The sequence below is a fragment of the Mixophyes fleayi genome, chromosome 5 (assembly GCF_038048845.1).
Source record: "Mixophyes fleayi isolate aMixFle1 chromosome 5, aMixFle1.hap1, whole genome shotgun sequence".
NCBI lineage: Eukaryota > Metazoa > Chordata > Amphibia > Anura > Limnodynastidae > Mixophyes > Mixophyes fleayi.
This window is the reverse complement of record NC_134406.1, coordinates 8,238,722-8,250,968: the sequence shown is the minus strand read 5'-3', so window position 1 is coordinate 8,250,968 and position 12,247 is coordinate 8,238,722. Positions and strand designations below refer to the sequence as shown.

The 12,247-nt window shown below is 41.7% G+C and overlaps 1 protein-coding gene across 10 annotated transcripts in view; it reads right to left on the bottom strand.

Moving 5' to 3' along the window:
- The window catches only part of PTK2 (protein tyrosine kinase 2), a 145,335-nt gene that overhangs the window by 82,895 nt on the left and 50,193 nt on the right, over nt 1-12,247 (bottom strand). For 8 of the 10 annotated variants that reach the window (XM_075211668.1, XM_075211665.1, XM_075211660.1 and 5 more), the window contains one exon: nt 321-547. In XM_075211668.1, coding sequence (XP_075067769.1) covers nt 321-515 — 195 coding nt within the window. In that variant the 5' untranslated portion in view covers nt 516-547. Of the gene's footprint in view, nt 1-320; nt 548-1,376; nt 1,399-1,525; nt 1,548-12,247 lie in introns of those variants that run through there. The other 2 variants (XM_075211667.1, XM_075211666.1) reach the window with 2 other exon arrangements.

The window sequence follows — 12,247 nt, the reverse complement described above, 5'->3', positions numbered from 1 at the left end:
ACCATCAAAAATGCAAAAGACACCACCTACACTGGCTACCAAAGGTTGCCAAAATAAAGAAGAGCTTACCCCTGTGTCTGCCAGCTAATCACTGATAACTATGGAGTTTTAGTCCTCTATGCGCTGTCTCTCATTCCTCCTCCGCAGAGAAGCAACATTAAGAAGCCCCACCACCATACACCGTATTAGATTTACCAGAGAGATTGGACAGACAACAAAGCAGCCACATTTATTTATACATAAACATTTAACTAACTTCAGGATTAATATTTAGCTGCAGAACACAGATGTTTGAGCTATAATAAGACAGCGTTGCTTACCCTGACGTCCGTGGCATCCCCGTGGCGGATGTTGCTGGCCCACGTCGCTGGCTCACTGTTGCTTTCAAAATAATGGAAGACTTTTAAGACTCTTTCGATGGCTCCTGGCGACCGCTCCATGCCGGTGCTCAGACGGGACTTTGCGTTGGAGTTGGGAGTGTGGTTTAGGTTGGGATCCAGGTAAGCCGCAGCCATGGTCTTGCTGGATGCTAGGTGTCTGTCATATTCTGCAAGAGAAAATCCAGGGTCACCACGGAGGCTCAGATCTATCACCGGAATTAAAGATTTATGTTTCTTCAATTGAAATCAGATGAGCAAAACATATAATGTGCAATATATATTTTTGAGTCAAGGGACGGATGATTAAACAAACACTTTACATCCTTCATAACTAGTGATGACAGTTTTAGGATTTAAAAGGCACAAATATCAGACACTTCACCAGACCTAGGAAACTGCTCAGAAAAGGTGTTTCGGCATTACAGTCCTTGATATGGTCCTTCGTAACCTTTAAGGCTGATGTTAGATGTCGAACACCTAATAAAACTTTTTATAAAGACCAAGAGGCCTGTCCTGTGCACACAGAGTATTAGACGGGGAGCAGAGGCCCTTGAACGTTTTTTTCATCATCCTACACCGACAACAGAAGGGGAGGGGTCTTGACAACTGCTCATGACATTTTGAATTTCAAACAGAGGGACAGCAGCTTAAAAGAGAAGAACTGCACATCTCGGCAATAAATAGGTAATGAGACATTTACTACAACCAAGTCCATGGTTTCACTTTGTACTTTGGGTGGAGTTACGCTTGAAGTGCTCACAGTAAAGCCACAAGCTGAACAGGCAAACTCATTGAATCAAGACAAATTGATCTTCGCAGATAAGAAACGCAGTCAGAGCCTCTCAACACTAAAGAACGAACAGCGGAGTGTGAGAAAGTTACACTTAAAACGGTAGTAAGCGCGAAAAAGCGGGGAGTGGGTAGAGCCAGAGGACCAAATGGGATTTTAGAGAAGCAGTTCTCTTGGATCTACTGAAAATGCCCAGTTGTTAATACCAGGGTCTGTCCAGTATGGTGCAGGCGACGTACAGGAGACGCTGTGGTCACTCTCCAGCTGACGCACAACGGGAACAGTCCGACATGAAATCCACAGAACAGGTCCCTGGAAAGAGTTAAAGAAAGAAAATCTGTGGGATTTGCTTTACATAGGACATTGTAAGAGACAAGCCGGAGATTACAGCCTCTCTAGTCACATCATGCGCTGGAAACGTCCTTGCTTGGAGCCACAACTACAACTTGCAATCTTTAAGCTTCATCAGGACATTATGCAATGGGAGGAATCTGTCCTCCAACTGTAGAAAAACTCTTCTTAAACCCTCGCCTCAAGATGGATAAAACTTCTAAAGGAGCAGATTAAAAAAAAAAGCATCAGGATTATATCCCGACAAGGAAGAGAAACCGTTTCAGAGGAATTTGTGGGCAGAACACACCCTTTAAGGTTGGGTTTATACACGGGGCCAGTTAACTGTTCAGTCAAGTCCTGAAAGCAAAAACACCTATTTAACTCTTGCATTGCCAGCAGGGGCTTCCGAACACCTGAAAAATCAATTTCTGGGGCTCATAGCTTCCAAGGAAACCACCTCTGGCTCTGCAGCTGTTGGGGAACTACAAGTCCCAGTATGCCCATCACAAACCATTTGCAATATAAGTAAGCATTATAATGTTGTGACAGAATTGGTGGCACTATAGAACTAATGATGATGATGATGATGATGACAAAACACATGCTTCAATTTAGCTACTTGTTTTTAATACAAATGCAACATTACCATTATAACGTAGACTTCTAGTGATCTTGAATGTTAAGTATTACCACCTTACAGGACAACAAAACCCAAAAATTAAGTATTGTAATTATGTTTGGTCTCTGTAAAATGAACCTAGATTTTCTATTACAGCTTGGAGCGTTTCCTACTTCCCGCAATCAAAAAGCCACGATCTGCATCATGGACAATGGATAAAAGGTTACTGATAAATATGAAAGGCTTAAATGACAAAGCACAGAAAGCCAGTGAATATGACTTCACTAGTAATGCTTCCAATCTGTGAAGAGGATTTCTGTCATCTAGGAAACTGTGGGCCTCTCATTCTGTGTCTGTACTTCTCCTAAGAGGTCAGAGAAACTCTGCCGTCCTAAACAATGTTTTAAAGGTGGCAACTTTCAGCAAAGAGGTGGGACTGACGGCAATGCGAGGAGAGATATGGCCAAGTAATAGTGATTTTAAGGTATATAATCAGGTTAAGTAATATTAACGTATCGGCCTAATGTCAAATAGCGTGTTAATTAGCTCTTTTAGGGGGTAAGCCCAGTAGAAGTCAGTGCACTGCCAGTTTTTGCCCCCTGGCAATACATTGGTGTTCACGGTCCAGATTTCACGCTCTGTATTAGTCTGCAATATCTCCTAATACAGCTGACCCTGCAGGACAGGTACATAAGGTGTAGAGATGAGATGCAGGGTAGGACGGCCCTGCTTCTGAGAGCTTAAAATCTCTGTATACCGCCCCCAGCAACCATTATAACAGCACCAAGTATACTCTCTGTAGAGAGCTGCATTACAATGTACCTATTCCACTATATGCCACCCTCGCTACAACACCAGTTATTGTATGCTGCTTGTATAGAGTTCCTTGTTACACATTTCTTTTCCTTCAAATTAAAAAATTGCATTTCTTAAAAAAGGTTCTGAGGAAAACCACTAGTGCTGACAATAATAACCGATTAACAATAGTTAAAGAACCACAAAGAAAATGCCTTTCTGCGTTATTAAAGCCAGCGAGAGTGGGATTCACCAAAACCTCTAATTCAAGCCTGAAAACCGCTGTGCTAATATGGATTTACTTTATGCTAAGATTAAGAACTTTTACCACAGAGACATTCTGGGTTTACATTTTTTTTTTTTTTTTTTGAAGACCCCCATATACATCTATAAACAGGGTGTTAAGTATATCAGGATATATTCTTACAGTGCAAAGACCAAGAATATACAGTGAGCCTAATATAAATAGGTAAGAAACAGTCAATGACTGCCAGGGATCATTCCTCTAATCCAGGGTCCTAAACCCCACAACCATCTGGAAGTCCAGCAACATTCTAGATCTGGAACTCTATAATAAAAGCAGAATGATAAAATACCCTGAAAATTAGACACACAAATGGAGAAATTCTTTCGTACAGTAAGATTTAAGCAGAAGACTCTGCTATAGAGATCAATGATCCGGTTAAATGCTCTTTGCTTTTCATTACACCGCAACAGATTTTGACTTAATGTGACATACATCATATTTTATATGCATCTACCACATGATAAGATAAATGAAGGTGAAAGGTTTTCAAGTTATCTGCTGCCTTATGGATGAAATAGTGGTTTTAGCATATAAGCAGCACCCAGCATTATCTGTGTCCATTGAAAAGTAATTGGAACACCTATTACTGGTATAAGTAATGCCTAACAAGGCTGCTTATAAATCAACACTGTGGATACGAGAGTAAGATATTAAGGGGAAAAACACGTATTCATAAGTCCTTTATTTTCGCCATTATTAAGCAGATAAAATATAACCGATAATTTGCAAAGATCAATCCAACTGAATTGTAACAAAATGAATAATATTTTTATATGTAGCAAACGCTAATAAAAATAATTCACAATGTGTCATACTTTGCAGACTGCTGACCTTCCTCTGTATAAACACTGTCTGATAAACTCTGTCAGCTAGTGAGGGACGAGTCAGAGTGTGTTTCTGCCGCATCCCAGGAAGATTGTCTGCACAAAACGTAATGAATTCAGGCTGATTAAAACAATTAGGTACCTTCCATTGGGAAACACGGAATATTTCCTGGGGAGGAAAGAAAGGCTTCATTATCCCTTCACAATGATTACGTCTTCTGGGGCCTGGCCTACTTCTGTTCTCGTCACTTACTGAGGCAGAACAACTCGCTACCAGGAAGATTACCAATGTGCCAGACTATGGAATTAACAAAAACTTGTTATTTTTTCAGTAATCAGAAATAAGGAAATCGCACCATAATGCTGCTGGATTATGCAGGAATAAACCTCATCTATAATTCTAAGTGTACAATCCCCTGCTCACATTGTGGCATTGCCCGTGTCCTCACTAACACTAGTGGGGAGGTCAGCACCTTTGTTTCCTGAAATGCTCTCTGTGCTGTTATAAGATTTCTGATGATCTGTTTAACTATACGTTCAACTTCTGGACATTTAAAAAGCAAAAACAAAAAAAACACAGGGGATATAAGGATTACCATAATAATAATAATAATAATAATAATAATAATAATAATAAATAATAATAATAATAAATAAAGAATATTAATGAAAAAGCACGCTGGCTCAGTGGTTAGCACTTCTGCCTCACAGCACTGGGGTCATGAGTTCAATTCCCGACTATGGCCTTATCTGTGAGGAGTTTGTATGTTCTCCCAGTGTTTGCGTGAGTTTCCTCCGGTTGCTCTGGTTTCCTCCCACACTCCAAAAACATACTGCTAGGTTAATTGGCTGCTAACAAATTGACGTGTGTGTGTGTGTGTGTGTGTGTGTGTGGGTGTGTGTGTGTGTGTGTGTGTGTGTGTGTGTGTGTTAGTGAATTTAGACTGTAAGCTTCAATGGGGCAGGGACTGATGTGAGCGAGTTCTCTGTACAGCGCTGCGGAATTAGTGGCGCTATAGAAATAAATGGTAATAATAATAAATAATAAATAGATGGATTAATATTTTTACCTCTATTTATAAAGCGACAACATTACACAGCGATGTACATTGAGGGACTCATGACAGAAAAACAAAACTAGGTACAAAGATAGGAAACAAATTGGTAAAGATGATCCCGCTCAGATGAGCTTACATTCTAATAATAAACTAATTATAAAGTAGCAGAGTAACAATTGTAGCTGTTGGCGGAGAGTGTGTGACTGTGAGGCAGAGACATTAACAGTAGAGAGAGAGAAAACGAATTGTAATAAACGGCTCTACTGTTAGTGACCGGCTTCGGCAACCTGTTTCATGGTAAGCTCTGCTCTGGCATGCTGGGACTTGTAGTTTCAAAACAATTGGTGACAAACAGGTTGGGGATCTCTGATTTAGTTAGATTATTATAGTTCCTGCTGGCAGTGCATGCTGGGAAACGTAGTTGCATAAAATCCAGAGAACCACAAGTTGCAGGATTCCTCTATATCAGAGTTATTCGGGGAATTATATTGCAAAACAACATTACTGAAAAACCAGAACTAAAGTAGGCTTAGATAGCCGAGGGAACTACAACTCCCAGCTTTCCTGCCTGCCAAGTGCTACATGTGAAAACACCAGGATGACGCTGTATCACATCCAGAGACTCAGCTGTTACATAGTCCGCAGGCTGCCTCCAACCTGACATAACACCCACACAATGTTATATAATGAGTCACCCCATCTACACCAAGGAACATCCGGTGACCCAGGTCAGCGCTTGCTGTGTCATTATTACCACACACTCCGCCAGTGCGTTATAAATGTTTACAATGTATCACACCAGCACTTCAATAAGCAGCTGCTCTCCTTGTGGACGGTCGCAGGCATGTGATAACATGATCTGGCACATTCCAGCTCTGCCCGACGACTCCAAATAGGGATCATGCACAGAATTACCAGTAACTTCTGGGTTAATTATGGGGTTGGACTGCAGAACTTACACACACACACACCACTACATGACATTACATAACCAGGGGCTGTAGCTGCAGAACATCACAGGTGGAACGGCAGGGAAACGGTGGTACTCCCAGCTCTAGCATGGTCATACTTTTATAGATAAACTAAACGCATATGTGAACAAAACGTAACAATCACTAGCACAGAACGAGTGATCTGTAGTAATGACTTTCTCTGTAATGCAAATAGCACAGAGCTTTACTTTAACAGGGTTCCAGAAGCAATGTCGTAGCAGCCAGAAAACCTTAAGATACAGCCACTAAATATATAGAATGCAGATTTGCTCAAAAAAAATTCCATATTTATGCTGCTACTTGCACAACAATATTACACTTATACAATACTGGCTTGATGGAACAGCACGGTGGCTCAGTGGTTAGCACTTCTGCCTCACAACGCTGGGGTCATGAGTTCAATTCCCGACCATGTCCGGGAATTGAATCTGTGTGGAGTTTGTATGTTCACCCCGTGTTTGTGTGGGTTTCCTCCGTGTGCTCCAGTTTCCTCCCACACTCCAAAAACATACTGGTAGGTTAATTGGCTGCTATGAAAATTGACCCGTGTCTGTGTGTCTGTGTGTGTGTGTGTTAGGGAATTTAGACTGTAAGCTCCAATGGGGCAGGGACTGATGCGAGTGAGTTCTCTGTACAGCGCTGCGGAATTAGTGGCGCTATATAAATAAATGGTGATGATGTCTCTAAAACGAAATGAAGATATTATGTAGTGGTGATGGAATGAAAACTCAAGCGACACAATGTTATACATAATCATTTTAAAACACCCCAGAATGGGTGATTTCCTTTAAATATATTAAGAACAATGATATTTAATAATACAATATGGCGATAGCGAGCTTTAGTTTAGAAAGTCTAGCAATGCTTGGCCTTTTCTGCAGTAGTGCATTAGTTTGATATGGGTAACATTGCTATGCAGTCTTGTCTGCCCCCTCCTGCTTCAAGTGCCATTCTGTGTTACCTGCTCTGCCGGTGTTGGCTCTCAGCATACAAATACTAATGTGATGTCACAGGGAAGAGACCAATAGTGTTAAATCGCTGCTATTGGTTGAATTTCTGTACTAAACCATGTGACTTGTAGCTTACTGCCACGATCATAGCACATGATGCAGTCAAAGTTCCTCAGTGACCCGGACATTGCTAAACCTATTGTCTCCTTACTAAGCTCCATTAGGTCATCTGGTCATTCCCAAGGCATGGAAAATAGCTAGAGACATTCCCAACCACAGAAGTGGTGACTGAAGTAATCAGCAGCTTTTACAAAACAACAAATGTCCCTATTCCGTTTCAATCTGGCTTTCCACCAAACCAATCAACACCAACAACCACCCTATTAAAAATCTGTAATGGAATTCAGTGTAGAAAAGAACGTCAGTTTGATGTTAAAAGCTTTTGCAAAATCTAGGAATATTGTGACACTGTAGATCACACTTTCCTGCGCTCAGGTATTGGAATACCTGCACTAATGTGGTTTTACTCCTATTGACAAGGAAGAATCTAGCTCCAACTCTAGCCCCCTAGAGGATACATAGGATCTCTGAAGGATGCCGTATTTATAATGGTCGGGAAATCATTGTCTCTGCATATAAACAAAGACAATATTTTCTTGTATCCGCACAGCTTACACTTCTCTAACCTTAATGTACTGCAATCTAATCTCTCTCAGGTGCAATATTGGATAACTCAATAAAGAATGTTTTTTTAAACCGAATACACATTATTTGGGACCAAGGCTAAACATGCATACACCACTTTCCCATTTATGCTTCAAAAGCTTTTCGGAGCAATTACATCAAACAGACTTTTGACCGATGCAGCTTACAGGACTGATCATCTAAGATCTACTTCCAGAAGGTTCCTAACTTGAAAAAGGAACCTGGCAGTTCTGTCTTCTCCTACCGATCTCCCCAATCCTCCCTAATTCTAGAACAACCTACCCGATACATCTAAAATCTTTCCAAACGTCTGTCACTTGGCATTATATGCATGTTTAATTGAAATGCTCGACACAATCCTCCTGTCTGTAACCAGGTCCAAATTATATTTGATGCATCCAAGACATACTTGAAAACCAGAGGCAACTCTCTGCTTTATAAACAAAACCAAAAACAGTAGTGGAAAAAGAAAGATTGTTTTTTGCAATAACAGAGGAGCTGCGGTCCCTTGGATGATTACCTAGCAAACGCTTTAAGCCAGGTACCAGTTAGGATAATCTTCTTCTTTACAGAGTTACCTAGTTAATCCCCATAAGCCTCATATTATGCGCTTGCGATTTGGTGAACAGCAACTAATCTACAGCGTTCTGTAGATAAATTGCTGTCCTGGGGCAAGGACAGACAACAGAGGGTCTATGTCGGATCTCATCTGCTATGGAGGGCACCGAACACCACTGAAGGTGTCCGTCAGAGGTTTAGACTATATTGGAGGACAGACTCCCATCATAGTACTATTATTGGTGAAGTGAGGAGGGTTTAATGACTACAAAGCTAAATATTATATTTGCAATAATTGAAGGGTTTGTGGTTGTACCTAACTTAATCTGTCCTGGATGATGTCTGGCCCATTCCTTTAAGACAGCAGACACCCTTGTACAACTCTGGGGATGTGCAGAATGATTGGTTGATCTTCTCCAAGCTGATAGGCTGGTGGAATCGCAGTCAGGAACGATGTCGCAACATATTTCATAGGAAGAAACCAATATACAAAGCTGCGCACTAAGCGCCATGTAAAAGGAAAAAAAAAACAAAAAAACAAAAAACCAGCATCCAATAGGACACTGTAAGCACAGCGTTTTGTCATAACCCTATGATAAAAAATAAGTAGCGTAGGGCAAATACTAGAATGTTCAGATATGAACCAAGGAGGTAAAATACATTGTTCAATGTTACCCAGACCCCCCCTGCAGCTCTGTTATATAGTATCAGCTCCGCCTCCATATCAGACAGATAACTCCTACCACATTCTTAAGCTGGGTACACACTACAGAAATTTCGACCAACTTTTTATGCCGAGCGATTTTACATACGATCGATGTTCCGATCGCTCGGTCCATGGACTGCATACACACTAGCCTTGTTTAGGACGATAAAGGGAAGAGCGGACGTCCCTTTAGCGACTTTTTACAGCCATGTTGTCGTGAGCAATGACTAATTTCATACTCACTGTTGTGGATCGGTCGGAAGTTTATACACACTACACATCGGAAACGAGATTGGAACGAAAATATTAAACGGTACGCCCAACCAAATGAGGCGACAATTGTCCATTTGGGCAGACTTTCGACCATAGTGTCACTGCACACACTGACCCGACTTTTGAACGAGAGGTCGTATGTCGGCTGATTTAGCCGATTATTGGATGAAAACTGTGTAGTGTGTACCCAGCTTTAGCCGATTGAGCAAATTCCTGCACAATCAGTTTTTTTTTTTTTTCTTACAAAATTATTATTTATTGGGGTATTTAAATGGTAAGGGAAGGGATACACAACAAAGGAGAGGAATTTGGAGGGAACATAGTGGGGAGTAGACACAACACAAGCTGAATACAATCCGAATGGTAAGTGCCATTAAGATAAAAATGAATGAATTAGTCAAACTTCCGACAGATAAATACGATACATACTCTAAGGCCAGGCTATTGCTTGTCCTATGGCACAGCCTGGGAAGACTGTACATGCGGATTCAGGATCTCAGTGAGCAAGTTGTCCGAAGGGCCAAGCATCCTAACCCCCTCTCCCTCCGTTACATACTCATGCCAGGACATCCACCGAACTATGGGTGAGGACAGGGCCGTGGAATAAGGGACCTCGTGTGTCTCCATCTCGTAGCTGAAATGGATTTTAGTTACAATTCTGTTGATGGAGGGAGGGGAGGAATGTTTCCACTGCTGAGCAACGGCCGCTCTAGCAGCAATCATGCTATGAGCCCATATATATCTATGATGTTGCGGTACCTACTGTAATAGAAAGGGTAGAAAGGTATGTGTACCAAAATGTGATGTCTCTTACTATTGGCTCTGGTCAATTTAGACTAGAGAAGATGTGGAGGGGGAGGGGGGGGGGAGGGGGTTCACCGGGTATGACTGACACAGAAGGTCAGTGATCCAACACCGCAGGAACTTCACTATCAGATTTTTGACCTGTATGAGATTCTCATACAGGTCAAAAAGCTGATTGTGCAGGAATTAGAGTTACTGTAAACTCACTAGGTCACCCCCATGTGTCTGAATCAATCAATCCACACAGCGGACTCTTGCACAAGTCTACAAAGCTGTCATTTAAACTGCCTGCTTAGACGGAGAGTCCCCTCCCCTTCCTTACTTGCCAGTCTGCAGCAGAGGAGTGATGGAGTGTAGTGGACAGATTTACTTATACAATGAACGCTACAGCTATTTCAGGTAGATTATTCAGCCCAGTAATGCACATTTTCTGTATGGTACCATCACCTTGTAGCTGTACTTGCTTTATGAATGTTAAACTCTTAGCAGCGCTTTATAAAGCATATTGATGACCCAAATAATCGGAGGGATCCAGCTTTAAGAATTCTGAGACACTTTCGGCCTCGGTGCCTGCCAGGAACTCAATCATCCGTTCGCACTCAGTAAACTGCCTGTGGCCCTGTGTTTGAACATGATTTCTACCATGGAGTTTGTACCTCTGGCCCGACTCCCAATATAAAACAGAACACAAAGCGGAGGAGCTTACTCAGCAGGATCAGCAAGGGGTTAATCTCCTTGTTTTGGCAAATCCTGCAGTGCAGGCAGAGGCCGATTACTCACACGCTGTGCGGACAGTCCCCTGGGCTATATTCACATGGCGTATAACTGAATCACGCAAATAAGGAGAGCCTGCAATGTACAGGAGATCTCCCCATTCACTTCTGTGACCCGGCCTAGTCACACGTACAGCGGTGTCTGCAACAACGCAGGAGTAGGGCCCCCTTGCAACTATGCTATATTGTAAAAGGCTAGATTAGTCCCTGCGGCTTATACACAATGGATACAGCCATTCTATGGGCTGAAATATGTGAGTGCAGTCTATATGAGATCATGCATACTGCTGTAACAATTATGACATTCGTGAAATTTAAAGATGCGTCAACGTATTTAGATTTGCGATATAATAAGGGAATGCAGATGTAAATACAGCGTAATTTTAAGGATGTGCAACCTTAAATAAATCAGTTACATCTCGTACATTCTGCATGGTATTAACTGGGTGCAAGTTTAGTAGTTTATCATGACGGATATATTTTTGTCCCAGACGTATCAAGACCCATACAACCTTCAATCTTGTGTATAAAGACGAGTGTGTATTATTCTGGTGTGTCTCCATGTGTGTACTTTCAGTTGCAAAGAGGAGGGTGTGAAATTCACTTTATATTTTATTCAAAAATAATTCCTACTTTTTCCGTAGTTTTGAGAATGCAGAAAGCCATTTCTGACACCAAGAACTGAAAAGCTTTAAAGATGCCCCCAAACTGGTCCATGACCCGTCCGGAAGACATATCATTTTACTAATTCCAGCCAAATGATTAACAGCATGTGTCCCCTTAACTGGATTATGGGTAATATTGACCCTATAAAATAGTTGAACCCAATAATCATAGATGACCACACAGTTCAAGAAGCTTTTATTAAAAACAATTGCAACTTCAACTCACTTCTCTACCCAAATAAAACAAACACTGCCCCCATTTTTCCCTGAAATCATGTGACTTTGCTACCTACTGCAAAGATAAAATCAACAGCATTCGAAAGGATATCTCTTCATGAGAACCCGCATGGCCCAATCCTCCCTCAGTTCATTCTGTAACTGAGAACAAACTCTCTGCATTTATCACATCATCTCACCCCACAATCTGCCCCCTCAGCTCCTCCGCTCTCTCTTCCAGCAGTCACCCTTATACACCTGCTTATTTCACCAATACTAATGAAACCATCTTTTGACCCAGCCTCTTTCCAGCTACCACCCTATTTTCTTCTCGCCTTTTCCTCCAAACTCCTGGAGCAGATGTGTACAACCCCCTATCTCACTTTCTCTTCGACTATCTGCACCCAATGTTCCATTGAGACTGCCCTCCCAAAAGTCATCAAACGACCTACATAAAACAAAGCCCAATGGTCACTTTCATCCTTCCCCTCACGGACTT